Below are 16,302 nucleotides of genomic sequence, written 5' to 3'. Positions count from 1 at the left end.
TTTATACATGTTACTTAATTCTTATAGCAACCTCGTGTTACATATATTTATCCCCATTCTACAGCTAAGAAAATGGAGCTTCATAAAAGCTAAACAGCTTCCCTCAGTTCACAATACTAACTGGAGTTAAAAGAAGGTTCCTGTCAGTCTACATCTTGTAAAAGTATAGGAAAGGAATCTTAAGGCTTACAGAAGGACTCTTCCTTAGTATTAGGTATAATGAGTTAGTTAAATCAGAATTAGGCTGTATAGATGGCTTCTGATAATATTGAAATGTATTATTTAGAAAACTATATATCAAAGTCGTAATATAGAAATGAATAGTACTGGTCTTTTTTTAACAGAAGTGTTTACGTGGTCAGGAATATATTATTATTTCAACATCTACATGAATGTCAATGTGAAAAATTCAGATCTGAAGTTCAACATATGAAAGTGCTTGGCACATTGCCTCGCATGTCAGGTAGTTGCTCTGTAACTGCTGAATTGAAACCTAGACTGCTTGGAAGAGATCTCAGCATATCTCTGGAGTTAGTATCTTCACATATACATTAATCCAGCTGGGGCAGAATGCACTCGAATGCCAGACTTACAAAAATAGCTTTGTTTTCATTTGCAGGTTCTGACTTTCAAACAGGTTCAGAAATTCACATGATCAGCTAAGATCTTATTCTAGGAGGCAAAGAAAAAAAACTAACTGCTATGAATACTTTTTAGAAAGAAAAAATATGTAAACACCAGAAGTCATAGTCAGAAGGCATGCTTCTTCTTTTCTTCTCTGACTCTCTTCCTGCCAGAAAAGGCTGCCTCGGTACATCAGTGTACTTTAATATAAGATGGGTTAAATTGCCTTCATGTGAACTTTTTCTCTGTACTAACACTGCATGTTATGTTGTCTGACTTTGCTAACTATATTTAATCACATATTTACATAAAATCAAAATTTGTTTTCAAATTATATATATAATAAAATATATATGATATATATATATAGATATAGATTTTTTTTTTTTTTTTTTTTTTTTTTTTTTTTTTTTTTTTTTTGAGGCAGAATTTTGCTTTGTTGCCCAGGCTGGAGAGCAGTGGTGCAATCATGACCTTGACCTCCTGGGCTCAAGTGATCCTCCCACTTTAGCCTCCTGAGTAACTGAGACTACAGACATGTGCCAGCTATTTTTATTTTTTTTGAAAGATGGGGTCTAACTCTGTTGCCCAGGCTGGTCTCAAACTCCTGGGCTCAAGCAATCTTTCTGCATTAGCCTCCCAAAGTGTTGGGTGTACAGACGTGAGCCGCTGTGGCTTATATATGTTTTAAAATTAAGTTGACTCTGTTGGCTTAAGTATTTTAAATAATGTTTACATTTCAGTAGGATAGGGTCATTATGCATCTAGATTATATCATCTTTTACACAGTATTTGAGATGTTTCTATAAAATCCTTTCATGAATGTTTTATGTCAATTTTGTTGTTTTCCTATGTATTCTTTAGTCAGTGAAAGAGATAGTACTTCATATCTTTTTAAAAAATAATACTTATTGTTATTTAGGAGTAAAATAACTGTGAATCACCATTATTATAAATAATACAGCTTAGATTAAAGATCAGTATCCAAGGGATATATTTTAGTAGATAAGACTTTAAAGAAAGATGTTTTCTTGAATTTGTGGAAGTTACTTAAGTACCATCAAGGTAAAAATCTCCCTTTTTAACCATATAAGCTTTTTCTGCAGTTATAAAAATAATGGTTTCTACCACTGTACTAATTAATGATAAGTAGGGAAATACCTTAAGAACTGTAAAAGAAGAGAGCTTATTTTTATTTTCTGGTTTGAATAAAAAGAAAAGACAAAAACTGGGAAACTTATCTAACAACTACATTAACTCTTATTCCTCATAGCTCTGTCTTATTCAGTTAGGCTAGCTATGAGCAAGCCAGGCCTTAGCAAAGGCAACACCAGGCAGCCAGTTAGAATTGTCATTATTAGCAGGACATGGCTAACAATATATGCACAGCCAACTAGGCCTTAATCACAGGGGGATAGCAGGTCTAGTAAAAAAGATGATGCTGAAATACGGGTAGGATCAATATAATTAAAATCCTTGGCCAGGCGCAGTGGCTTTCACCTGTAATCCCAGAACTGTGGGAGGCCGAGGTGTTCCTAGGCTTGAGCCCAGGAGTTTGAGACCAGCCTAGGCAATGTTATGAGACCTCATCTCTACAAAAAATTTTGAAAATGTAGAAATTTTGTTAAAAAAAGACCCTTGACTAAAGTTTTAAAAATTTCAATGTGGGATAACTGCACATTGAACAGTTTGGTGGGAGAAAATATGTAGGAATGCAGAGAAATTAAAGTAAATGAGTTTTGTATTCTGAAATAATCCCACAGTTATTTGGCCCACTTTATCACAGAGTCAGAGCTTGATCAGTCTCATAGTGCTCGGTTTTTAAAACAGGTCCCTTTTCCTGGTATACTGGCCTATATCCTACCTGCCATATTCAGAATTCTTTAGCATATAAATTTATTCATGGAATGCACGAACCATTCCATTTTACTCATATATATTACTAAACCAGACTTTAATCAAGACATTTTGCTACTGAGGTTGTCTAAGATTTTACTTTTTACTCTTTTTGAAGGCGTTCTTCACAAAAACTTTTCATTGCTTTAATTGCATCAATTTTTTTTAAATACCTCATTAGTTCCTTTATAAATGTTACTGTTTTTGTTAGGATGGTCGTTTGAAACCAGGAGATCAACTTGTCTCAGTCAACAAGGAATCTATGATTGGTGTATCATTTGAAGAGGCAAAAAGCATAATTACCAGAGCCAAGTTGAGGTAACTATACTACCCATGGGATAGAATGAGTCATTTAAGACGTCTCCTTGGAAGCAGTAATTTAAGATGTATTAAGTACTTTATAAGAAATATTTTTAATAACATTTGAAACTATCTTGGAATTCAGTTGTACTGTATTCATAGCATATCCATAAAGTGATTTCTTTTTAATACTAGGTCAGAATCTGCTTGGGAGATAGCATTCATCAGACAAAAATCCGACAACATTCAGCCAGAAAATCTGTCATGTACATCACTTGTAGAAGCTTCAGGAGAATATGGACCTCAAGCCTCAACATTTAGTTTTTTTTCTTCTCCTCCTGAAATACTAATCCCAAAGACCTCATCCACTCCCAAAACAAATAATGCCATTTTACCTTCTTGTGAGGTAAGTCAGGTAATCTTAAATTTCTCTATGTATGTACTCCATAAATTCCCTATACATTTTTACATTGGTTATGTACATATAGAATTATTTCAGTAAAATTGTTAACAAATTAATATTTCTTTGAAAGATTTTTATTTTTTTCTATTTAAAATTTTTATGCTGTGTTTTCAATAAACATATTTTAAGTCAGCATGTCCTGTGGCCAGAAGCATGATTGGTTAGAAAATACCAGCATGACAAAATGGTTCCACAAAGATATGCCTAGATATCACTCAAAACTATGTTAAGAATGTCATATTTAGTTTCAGTTGGTTTAGTTATTTGCCATTTCTGTTCTCTGCTTGACTGAAGTCAGGCCATCTTCCTTTTGTTCCTTAGCTTCTTTCCCACACAGTGAGGCTAATCCCAGGCTAATCCAGTCTAAGAGGGTATCGCACCTTCATGAGTGCTGTAGTTCACCCAAGTAGAATCACACAAAATGGGCAATTTCTATATCAGAATTAACATACTCAATTTCTAACTGCTATATTGTCCTAACAAATTACAGTTATAGAATAAAGTGTGTATTATTTATGTCTGTGTTAGCTGTAAAATAGGAAACTTAGGCTTTTAGTCAGTAGAATAAAATTCGTCAAAGGTAACTTCAGTCTCTGGTACATGCTGAACAGAGACAGAGTGTAAGATTTTCTGTCAGCCCCTTATACTTTGTCACTTGCAGCTATAATACTTTTAAAAGACAACATGTGTGGCCTTATATTTTGTTATCCTTGGATGTGGTAGAGCTGAAAGCAATTGTTACCTTTAATTCTGAGTTGCTTTGTTTGAAGATGCATATACCAAAATTTTAGAGGGTTCATGTTTGAGGGACAATTACTTTAATCTCTGTAACCATTCTTTTTATGTTAACATGGGCTTCAAGTGACCTACTTTAGTAAATGACATTGCATGTTCCTCATTTTCTTTCACAGATAAAAACTGGATACAACAAAACAGAACAGATTCCAATTACTTCTTCAGAAAACAGTACTGTGGGTTTGTCTAACACAGGTAAATACACGTTTAATTTCTCTTTCCTGTTTTTTTTTTTTTCAATTCTCTCTCAATGAGGAGTATGTAATGTGACTTAAGACTTTGAAGAAGGGTGAATTATGTCTTTGTTCCTTCAGTGAATGAAAAAGTAAAACTAATGTCTTTACGTTGGTTCCTGTTAAAATATGACTTTTATTAGAAATTTCCCTGAACAAAGAGTTGAAATTTCAAAAGATGCATTGTCATAACAATGTTTATAAAGCTATAATAATTAATGAATTGTTTAAATCAAATAATGAAAAGTCTTCTATAAAGATCAAGATTAGGTTGCCGTGTCCTTTTAGTGCAACACTGATGAGGCATATTAAATACACCTTTCAGAAAACACATTATAGAAGGGAGCATACCTAAAGAAAAGAAATGTATCTTGTTTTTTTGGAAGAAATCATATGGATATCAATTAGAAAGGATGTCAGTATTGTTAATTCATTATTATTGATTCTTAATTACCATAAAATGATTTACTGACTTTTTAAAACAATAAAGCATTAATTATCTAAGCCCAGTGTAAAATAAGGATTTTTATTTGGCTGTAAGGTGTTTACAGGATCAATATCAAGAAAAAGTCCCCTGAAATTATCTCCAAAAGTTAAACACAATGATAAAAAGACTAAACATAACTGAAAAACTAATTATATATGCCTAACTATAATGCAAATTTTTACCTGTATATTTTAGTTTTGTTTTAATAGCATTATTTATTTAAGAACAGAAAAATAAGGAAGCATTAATTTAAATTAAATAGCAACCAATCTTTTCTTTGAGACGGATTCTCGCTCTGTCAAAGCTCTGCCTCCTGGGTTCATGCCATTCTCCTGGCTCAGCCTCCCGAGTAGCTGGGACTACAGGTGCCCACCACCATGCCCAACTAATTTTTTGTATTTTTAGTAGAGACAGGGTTTCACCGTGTTAGCCAGGATGATCTTGATCTCCTGACCTCGTGATCTGCCTGCCTCAGCCTCCCAAAGTTCTGGGATTACAGGCATGAGCCACTGCTCCCAGCCCAATAGCTGCCAATCTTTTTTTTTTTTTTTTTTTTTTTTTTGAGACGGAGTCTCGCTCTGTCACCCAGGCTGGAGTGCAGTGGCTAGATCTCATAGCTGCCAATCTTTACAGGAGTTTATACTATATTCTGTAGTGGTTTACTCCAATTTGGGGTGGTATTTACCAGTAGGTTAATAGCAATCTTCAGCCATGAGTTATATTTGCTTTTACTTAGATTTATTGACCCTTAGAAACTTTATAGTATTATTCCTCTTACATAATTTATTTCCAGTCTCTGGATGTACTATATTTATTTTAAACTGGGAACCCATATGAGAAGAAAAAGACAAATGAAACAGTCATGAGATGAACATCAAAATTGCTGGATGATGGAAGTCAGAATCCTTTATTCCTTGATTATATTATAAAATATTAATAATTACATAACATGTTTTTAACTTTCAAAGTAATTGAACTATTCAATGCCTCTTTTAACCTTTTATTCAGTAAGGATTTACTATGTTATATAGAATACAGTACAATGGGATTTATGAAGAAATTAGGATATTTTCTGTGAGATACTTAATAGTATATTGTGAAATAAAACATGGGGCTAAAAATTCTAATTATTCAAATTAGGAAACATTCTAATTTATATGCATGTGTTTGTTTATAGATGTGTGTGTATGTTTATTTTATCAAGCAGCTACTATTTGCAATTTTTTGTGTTAATCGGAGCAGGATGTGGGTGGTTTTGTTACTCTACAAACCATTCTGTCTTGTGGATAAATAACACATTTACACAAATTATGTAAAGACATGAACATAGAGGCCTAAGGAAAGAAGTAGTGAGTGCTATAAGTATGGTATAAGGAAGGCACAGTGGTTACCACCAGACTCTGAATACAGACTCAGTGTTCAAGTTCTTGCTTTCATCTTATTAACTCTGTAACCTTGAAATAGTTACAAGTTACATGGAATTGTTATGAGGATTAAACAAGATCATGCATGTCAAGCAATTATATTGTAATTAGTGCATAGTATATGCTTACTAAATTTTCCTGTTACTGATAATATAGAACCTATAGCTTAGCGTATAGCTCAGATAATATTCTAGGTCATGTTTATAGAGCAGAAGGAAAAGCTTCCAATTCTTGATTCAATTTTATGTCCTCCCCTTGACCCCCAAAACTAGTATATAACAAGGAATCTGTCACAATATGCAGAAATTAAGAAAAATTTCTTGGCAAAAGTCAGACATTATCCATATCTTGAAAAACGTGGTAAACATCAATTGATAACTGAACACAGGAGATCGTTTCAAGTTAAGGAAGCACCACAAATAAAAGAACTGAGGATGAGCTAGAGGTCAGATGACTCTAAGAGTCAGGTGTGATTAGGGCAGAGATCTTGTTAACAATAAATAATCTCAGGTAAATTTATACCAGTCGCTATAAGAACAGTGGTAGATTTTGTAGTAGAAAAATCGGTTAGTGAAAAATATATTTAAGTAAGTTATAGGTAAAGTAAATACTAAAATACAATTAAGATGGAACATTTTTCTAGAGTAGAAATTGTGTCAACTCAGTCTCATTTTCTTCTACATAAATGTAATAGGCAAGATATTTCTGGGGAGTGGAAAAAAGGCAAAATCACCTCTAAATTATCTCTAGATAATTTATATATATTGTGATCTGCATGTTATAAGTACCTAATTATAGATGGTTACAAATCAGAAATTAACTATCACTTCTAGATTTCCTCAGTTACCTGATACTAATTCAAAAAATATAAACAAATTTTAATGTTAACCTCAACAAAAGTAAATGTAATTAGATAGTTCTATGTCTGTTCTTATCTAAAAATCATCCCAAAAAGTGTAAAAATTGGTTAGAATTTTAAAAATCCACATAATATTTAAATGTTTTCAAAAACGATGCTATTGCAGAAATTTATTTCAAAATCCAGAGTTGTTCACTAGTGCTGTATATAAGTTGAATATCATGTCTGTAATCCCAGCACTTTGAGAGGCCGAGATGGGCAGATCACTTGAGGTCAGGAGTTCGAGACCAGCCTGACCAACATAGTGAAACCCCATCTCTACTAAAAATGAAAAAAAAAAAAAAAAAAATTAGCCAGCCATGGTGGTACACGCCTGAAGTCCCAGCTAGTCGGGAGGCTGAGGCAGGAGAATTGCTTGAACCCGGAAGGCAGAAGTTGCAGTGAGCTGAGATTATGCCACTCCAGCCTGGGTGACAGAGCGAGACACCATCTCAAAAAAAAAAAAAAAAGAATTGTTGCATGAAGAAATAGTCATTATTTTAACTTTACTAATAGTGTAAAGACTTAATTCCTTTAGACCAAGTCTTTTGAAACTGAAATAAAGTAGTTATGGGGAAAAATATCCATTCAGAGTTCACGGTATTAAGTAAATTGTATTGATCCTTTCCTTACAAAACATTCCTTTTCTTCTGCTGCTACAAAGAGAATAGGAACAGAAGATCCAAGAGAGGCCAGGCATGGTGGCTCACGCCTATAATCTCAGCACTTTGGAAGGTCGAGATGGGAGAAATCACTTGAGCCCAGGGGTTCAAGACCAGCTTGGGCAATATTGCGAGACCCTGTTTCTACAAAAATTAAAAAATTAGCTGGGCATGGTGGCATGCACCTGTGGTTCCAGCCACTTGGGAATCTGAGGTGGGAGGATCACGTGAGCCCAGGAGGTCAAGGTTGCAGTGAGCTGTGTTCAGGATACTGCACTCCAGCCTGGGAGACAGAGCAAGACTAAGACACTGTCTCTAAAGAAAGGAGAAGGAGGGGGAAGGAGGAAGAGAAGGAGAAGGACAAGAAGGAGAGAGATCCAAGAGAATAATAAGCCATACTTGGAAAAACTCACTCCCCCAGAGAGGAGCAAATAAAGAGCTTGGGGCTGAGATAGAGAGATGTCATTGGCAGATGAGGAAAACTGTCTGTGAGGGACTTTCGGGTAAAGCTACTCTGAATTGACAAAGTATGCTGGAGTTATACACAGACCCTCTTAAGGTTTTAACTCAAAAGTAAAGGTATAAGTTGTCTGGAAAAAGATTTTGTTAAGCCCCGATTGCATATTGTTAAATGAAGGTTAGTATAGTCTTACATTAAATCTCCTTATAATACAGTGTCTCTGTGTTGATATTAATAATACTGTATACGTTTTCACAGTAGTTTTCTATGATGTTGTTGATCTTCTAACTCCTATGAGGCAGTCTGGTTTATTCCTCCAACTTTGTAGACAAGCAAACCGATTATGAAAGATGTTGAACACATTTAAGAACATTGGTCTGGAGTCACAAGAGATTAGACTCCTAACATTATCATGTACTAGCTATGTGACCTAGGCTAATTTCTTTACCTTTTCCTGCCTTGGTCTTTTATCTTTGGGATTGGAATAATAGCATCTGTGGCCACTGTGGTCACTGTGAAGATGAATGAGCTTATATAGGTACATAGTTTACTGTTTAGATAGAAGTAAGCATAAATAGGAGCTTCTGTTCTTTTCACTGTGAGATATAGCATGTTTTTTTTTTTTTTTTTTTAACAGAGTCTCGCTCTGTCCCTCAGGCTGGAGTGCAGTGGCACAATCTCGGCTCACTGCAAGCTCCGCCTCCCAGGTTCACACCATTCTCCTGCTTCAGCCTCCTGAGTAGCTGGGACTACAGGCGCCCGCCACCACGCCCCGCTAATTTTTTGTATTTTTAGTAGAGATGGGGTTTCACCGTGTTAGTCAAGATGGTCTCGATCTCCTGACCTCATGATCCGCCTGCCTCGGCCTCCCAAAGTGCTGGGATTACAGGCGTGAGCCACTGCACCTGGCCGATATAGCAGATTTTTATGCTTAGATGTAGGAAAATGTGAGAACACATTCCTCAGTATGTCAATGTTCTAAGTGTTCCTGTCTCACCTTCTGTCATTCTCCTCTCTTCCCCTTGCTCTCCCCTCTACAACTCTTTCAATTACTTAACACTTGAAATGAATAATTCAAGCCCAGGTTTAGTCTTTGAGACCATAATCAGGTTCACTTGGGTCCACCTAGTGTTAATGTGCCTTAACTGCAGGCCAAACACCAAGCTGGAAGTCGTTGGACAAGCTTCACATATCCAAACCTTAAAGGATGAAAAATAAAGTTATCTGCTGGTTGGTCTTCCATATCATCCACTCCATGCTGATCTTTATACTACACTTTAGGTTTGGCATAGAATTTCTCTTAGGAGAGGAAAAAAATTACATGTATGTATATAAAAAAATTATATGTGTATATACACACACATACACATATGTGTGTATATGTATATGTGTGTATATATATGCATACCCACATATGTATGTGTATATATGCATATATGTATATGTGTGTGTATATATATATACACTATGTATATATTATTTTTAATTTCATAGCCAACAATTTGGTATGATTACAAAGGAGATTCACTTTTATCAGAATTGTAAAAATTCTATTTAATACTAAAATCAGTCTTTTTCAAAGTTTAATTCCATTTGAAGCTAAAAGTCAGCATCCATTTTTTTATGATCTTGACACCTATAAGCTATATTAAAGATTTTACATAGAATGTTAAGGATGTGTTAAAGGTTTAGAGGAAGACTATTTATTTTCATATGCACTTCTTATATTCTTAAGAGAATGCAAATCATTTTGTACTTAGAGACAGATGCTCTGAGAAATTTTAAAAAATTAAAACACTGCATAAAGATGTGACATTTTCCAAAGATTTTTCTTCTTCCTCTTGTTTCTATGTAGAACTAGTAAAATATCATTTAAAAGTGTATTTAGAATAGTGGCAATTTAGATAGTAAGATCAACATGAATTACAGGAATTTGTTTTACAAACTTTGGCATATTAAAACATACAGTATTTCAAGTTCTGGTCTTTTGTAGCATTTTTTTTATTCATGCGGTAAGGACAAAGGCTCGTTTAAATAATCAGGGTATATTGAGAAGATGTAGGAAAATGGATAAGAAGTGTATGACTTTTAGCTCTTGCAAATTCATTTATGCTACTTGAAATGTAACCTGTCTTTAAAATAAGAGATAAGATTTGTAGCTCAAAGTACAGAATCTATATAATACTTTATGTGCAAACTTGAAATGACTTGCATTTATGTTTTTTTCCAGAGTACTTCCAGAATTCACATCACAAAACACTTTTACCACTCGAAAAAATATCAACATCTTTGAACAAAAAGACTTTATCTTTTTAAGGCATTGTGGTGATGTAGTAGTGGTGGGATGTATGTTTGTCTTTTAAGTTAATATATCTTTGGGACTTCACAATGCATAATTGGCTACTCTTGTATCTTAGGACTTAAGTGAAGTCAGCTTATATAAAAAATTTAGACTTAAAAAATTACGAAAACTGGCCGGGTGCGGTGGCTCACTCCTGTAATCCCAGCAGTTTGCGAGTCTGAGGGAGGCGGATCACTTGAGGTCAGCAGTTCGAGACCTGCCTGGCCAACATAGTGAAACCCTGTCTCTAACTAAAAATACAAAAATTAGCCAGGCGTGGTGGCATGCACCTGTAGTCCCAGCTACTCGGGAGGCTGAGGCAGGAGAATCGCTTGAACCCGGGAGGCATACATTGAGCCAAGATCACGCCACTGCATTCCAGCCTGGGTGACAGAGTGAGACTCCGTCTCAAAAAAAAAAAAAGAAAAGAAAAGAAAAAAGAAAAAGTTACGAAAACAAAACTAACAGCTGCCAACTGATTAGCTGTAATTATTTTTGAACAGCAGGAACTCAGAACATATACTGTCAAATGAAAATTTCTGTTCCAATTAAGTTCCCAATTAATGTGCACCCTGTTGTCTCTTAGATGTTGCTTCTACCTGGACTGAAAATTATGAACTACAAGAAAAGATCTCCCTAAATCCCTCTGTTCGCTTTAAGGCAGAGAAACTGGAAATGGTAAATCCTTTAAATTTTCATTTTTCTTCCATAAGACAAAAACAGGAAAGAAGTACTCTCCTTCTTTGAGAGGATAAAGTACTGGAGTCATTAGTTTCTTGAAGTTACTTATTTACAATTAAATGAATGGCAGTTTGGATTTAAATTATTTAATTCACATTTGAATTTGGTAGTTCATGTTGGTTCACTAGTACAAAATAGAAATAAAATCTTTCATAACTAAACTGGCATTTGGATCAAACAGTTTTCTCCTCTGAGAATAAGACAAATATGATTTTTACAGTCTAGAATATATGCAAAGATGTAACAAATTATGGCAGAGTAGATGAGGCTTCATAGATAATGGCAATAAATGCAATCAAGTAATAGTCCATTATTCAATTTTTTTTAAGTAAAGAGAAACAAAATTTTAAAGAACAAAATAGTCAGATGTCCACTAAATATAGAAAGATGGTGGCAATATACTAAAGCACTAAAAAATAGTCCTGGGGAAAGTGGAACATTGAGACTCTGATGTAAAAGAAACTTAAGATAATTTAAAAAGAAAAATTAAAGGCAGAAAAGCACTCGAAAGCATTTCTTATCAGGTTACCAGGGATCTGAAGGGAAAAATAAGCCACTTTTTTTTTTTTTTTGATGTAAAATGAATATACTGCTGAAAGTCCACAACCTCTACCTTCCTGTCAGTTTTTGAGGATAAGGCATTTTTACATTTGAGGAAGAGTATAAAAATGCATAGCTAAAATAAGGTACACAATCTGTTTATTCCCATATCCATACCTTTGCTTGGTCCTATGACAGTCCTTTCTCATTGCCAATTTGAATCTTATCTAAATTCTAACTCACACGGGGGAGAAAAGATTTCTCAACCATCGGTAGATTCATGGCCCAGACACCTATAACAAAAGACAGATTAACAAGAAAATAGCATGCAGATTTATTTAATGTATGTTTTACATGATGAGAACCTTCAGAAATGAAAACCCAAAGAAACAGGGAAAACTGTATTTTTATGAACAGTCATACAGAAGTGTAATTGGAGCACAAAAGGGTATAATCTAATGGTAATAAACTGGGGAGAGCATAGCAAGGCCTGGTTGTTCAGATTCTTAACATCTCTGTGTCTTCAGAGTTGAAGATATTTCCTTTCCTCTGGGTATAGGGAGGACCTCTCTGGAATGAGGGTCTTTTAATCTGCTTTTAGGGGAGGATCAGCTGAGTTTTATAGCCCACTTCAGGGGAGAAAAGGTGAGAGAAGGTAAGAAAGACCTTCCTGCTTCTGCCGTTTTCTTAAACACCAAAGTGCCGTACTTTGAGGCAGCATGTCCTGGATTTTGTCATTCAATTCCATCTCCTTCATTCAGACTTTGCTAACTCTTATAGTTCAGACCAACATTACCTTCTTTTGCACATTAATAGCACTTACCTTCACTTTTTGGTGCCCTGTAATCTTTTCTATATCTTGTTTTATCAATGAAATTATAAGTGTCTTCACCACAGACCCTGTAGTACCTATTAGTGTTTAAATAGCTGGTTTGTGCTCCATAAAATTTTCCAATTAATGAGATACTTGAGATGTTTCCTTTATACTTTCAAAATCCTGAGTATCTTTTGTAACGTGTGTTTCTGTTTGTGGCTAAAATGTAAGTTCTAGCTAATGCTTGGTCTGCAATCACTTAATAGTAACATTTTCAAAAATAGAGTGTTTGAAGTTTAAAAGCAGGACTATTACATATCTAAAAATGAATAATTATTCAATGATATTGATTTAGTATACATTTCTGAACATCCAAGATGTTCATTCTTCTGGATAAGGAGAAATTTATCCAGCTAACTGCTTTACCTGACAGACTTTGTTATTAACTTAGTTTAAATTTTTCTAGCACATGATATTATTTTTAATCTGATTAATATTCTTAGAGGTATGAAAATCAAAATTTGTATTGATTCTGAGAAATATGAGTTGCTTGGCCATTAAATCCGAATTCCAGTTTTGGTTCCGCTTTAAGCCTAAACAAATTATTTTTGTGGAAAAGTAAAATGCCAGTTTTACATCAAAGAAACCCACATTTGATATAAATTCAGCCTCTGCTCTTAATCAAGATAGACTTGTTAATTTTATTTAGTAGAGCATTCTTTTTTATCAGAATTTGAAATTATATTTCTCTTAATAACTTTTTTCCTAAAATCTACATTAGCGTCTATCCACCCCAATTATTTCTTGAGCTACTCTTCTTGTTTTGCATAGTTACATATTAATGTCATAATATCAGTATCACCTCAGCTTGAAACAGGTCCTTCTCTTGGTTGCTACTTTGTAGACAGATTCAACTTTATTGTCCATTACGTTTTAACATATTCCTATTCAGTAATAAATAAGGCCAATGTGATCAGGTATTTAAAATAAATTAGCATATATTTTTCATCTTCTATAAACATTACATGTGGCAGCTCGAAAACTGGTGTTTTAATAAAATTTCACAAGGAAAGGATGTTTGCTAATTATGAATTTATTAAGTAATTAGCCTACCTGGTACAATTTTTAAGGAAAGCAGAGAGGTTAGAATTTCACTGAGGAAATTACCTGTCAAGACAATGTCATATATATATATATATATATATATATACACACACACACACACACACACACAAACATGTATGTTCAGACATATGTATATATACATGTGGCATTGTCATGAAGTCTTTTATATTTTATTGGTTTAAGTAGAGAAATTTATAACACTGAACTAGTTATTTAATTCCTTATCCATAAACTGGATTTACATTTGTCTCTTTCTATGAATACTCTGAGAATGATTTAATATACAGATATTTTAATGTTATTTCAGCATAGTTATTTGTAGTGATATATTGCATCAAAGTATGAATAGGATATGTCTCATTTGATCCTAATATTAAACTTAAAAATATGCATTATAAACTTAGCAAATAGGGATACAATTTATTGCTTGGCTTGAAATCCAAATATCGTACCTCTGCATTATCTGTATATTTATACCTATGGAAGATGCTTTGGGATATGGATGCCATTTCACTGATATTTGCTTTTACCTCTTGCCATTTCTGTAACATTTCAAGAAAACTGTAAAGAGCAATGGCATACCCAATGTTAATGAAATGTTCTTTGTATTAGGCTGAAAGGTGTGTGACTAATATTGTAACGAAGTAATTTTTAAAATTCATCATTCAGACATCAGAAAAACTTCAGTACATTTATTTGTCTAATTAACAAACTTTTATTTTTGCTTCAGGTTAAAAGATAACCTTAGTCATTTAATAAATTATTGGAACCAACTTATTTTACTTTTTTCCCCATACATACTGTGCTTACATATGAGACCTACTTTTTGATAAAACATGTTACTTCCAACTTAAATGTAAGAGCTTACCTAACATGACATGCGGTATTCATCTAGTGTGAACTTTCAACAAAACTCATTTATTACTAAGCTTAGTTCTAGATCAGTGTATACTGTAGCTAATTGCATTATGTAATTTATTATTACTTATGTAAGAATTACCATATATTGAGCACCTTCTGTGACAGACACTTTATTTGCATTATTTTTATAAAATTTTTTATTTCTTTATATTAAAACATTCACCCTATACAAGAATGTATTATACACATACAGTTTAAAGAATAATAAAGCAAACACACATTTACCCATTACCCAACTTAAGAATCAGAACCTTTGACGTTGCTAATGTATTTCTTCTTGATCATATGTACCTGTCCCCAAAAGAGGGGAAATTTTGAGTTCGTCATTTCTGTATTTTTTTAAAATTTTCACTTATTTTAAATATTGTGGGATCAAAGAGTTTATTTTCTTTTCTTTTTCTTCCCTTTTTTTTTTTTTTGGCAGTTGCGAGATTTAATAGAGTGAAAACAGAGCTCCCATAGAAAGGGAGGGGACCCAAAGAGGGTAGCCATTGGCAGCCTGAATGCCTGGGTTTATATCCCGATCATTGTCTCTCCCACTGTACTCTCTGATGATAGATGATTGGCTATTTCTTTACCTCCTGTTTTTGCCTAGTTAGCATTTTAGTGAGCTTTCTTTACTACCTGATTGGTCGGGTGTGAGCTAAGTTGCAAGCCCTGTTTTTAAAGGTGAATACGGTCGCCTTCCCAGCTAGACTTAGGGATTCTTAGTAGGCCTAGGAAATCCAGCTAGTCCTGTCCCTCAGTCCCCCCCTCAACAGGAAAACCCAAGTGCTGTTGGGGAGGTTGGCCGACGACCGCTGTAACTGCTTCCTGCTGAATTGGGGTGTAGTAGGGGTTGTGCAGTTGAGATTTCCTCGGGAGGGGTGCCTTCAATGTCATTAACATCGGAGCATGGGCTAGCAGGCCAGTCCAGGGGTCTACAGTAGATCTTAGTCATGGACTGCATCGGGGGCTCCATTTGAAGAACGATTTGTAGTTTTACAGCTTCGATTCTGGAAGAGACAAACTTAACAAGGAGGTTAAAGATACAGGGATTGAAATGTATAACCTGCAGTGCAGGGGATTATTTCTTTGGCACACTTCACAGTGTGCCATTGGTTAGCTGCAGGCAAAAGTATTTTTCCTTCTTCGGTGGCTAGCCATCCTGAGGGAAGGAAACTATGTCCTCGTGAGGTTCCCCATTCTATTTCTTCTTCTGAGTACTGGGGCTTGGTTTCCCAGAGGGGATGACTCCATACTAGGGGTGCTTCTATAAGCATTTCTAATGGAGGATCCTGCCTTGTGGCTCTTTTTGCTTCAATATCTGTTTGGCGGTTCCCTTTTATTTCCCTTTCCTTTCTGATGACCCCAGCAGTGTAAGACTGCCACCTCTTTAGGTTTCTGTATAGCCAATAGTAATCTCCTGATGGCTTCCTGATGTTTGATAGGTGTTCCTTCAGAAGTTAGGAATTCCCTTTCTCTCCATATTGCCTCATGGGCATGGAGGACTAGGTAAGCATACTTAGAGTCTGTATATATATTTATCCTTTTTCCTTCTCCTAATTCTAGTGCCCGAGTGAGAGCTATTAGTTCTGC

General features: G+C 34.7%; 1 protein-coding gene across 2 annotated transcripts in view; it reads left to right on the top strand.

Annotated features, from left to right (window-relative positions):
* STXBP4 (syntaxin binding protein 4) overlaps positions 1-16,302 on the top strand; it is a 205,396-nt gene that overhangs the window by 27,817 nt on the left and 161,277 nt on the right. Inside the window, exons 5-8 of one of the 2 annotated variants that reach the window (XM_010357439.2) lie at positions 2,732-2,838; positions 3,016-3,226; positions 4,195-4,273; positions 11,170-11,261. In XM_010357439.2, coding sequence (XP_010355741.1) covers positions 2,732-2,838; positions 3,016-3,226; positions 4,195-4,273; positions 11,170-11,261 — 489 coding nt within the window. The remainder of the gene's footprint in view (positions 1-2,731; positions 2,839-3,015; positions 3,227-4,194; positions 4,274-11,169; positions 11,262-16,302) is intronic. The other variant, XM_030922854.1, reaches the window with a different exon arrangement.

Source organism: Rhinopithecus roxellana, chromosome 19 (assembly GCF_007565055.1).
Source record: "Rhinopithecus roxellana isolate Shanxi Qingling chromosome 19, ASM756505v1, whole genome shotgun sequence".
Classification (NCBI taxonomy): Eukaryota; Metazoa; Chordata; class Mammalia; order Primates; family Cercopithecidae; genus Rhinopithecus; species Rhinopithecus roxellana.
Note: the sequence above shows the minus strand (reverse complement) of the source record. Positions and strands in the feature narration are given on the sequence as shown.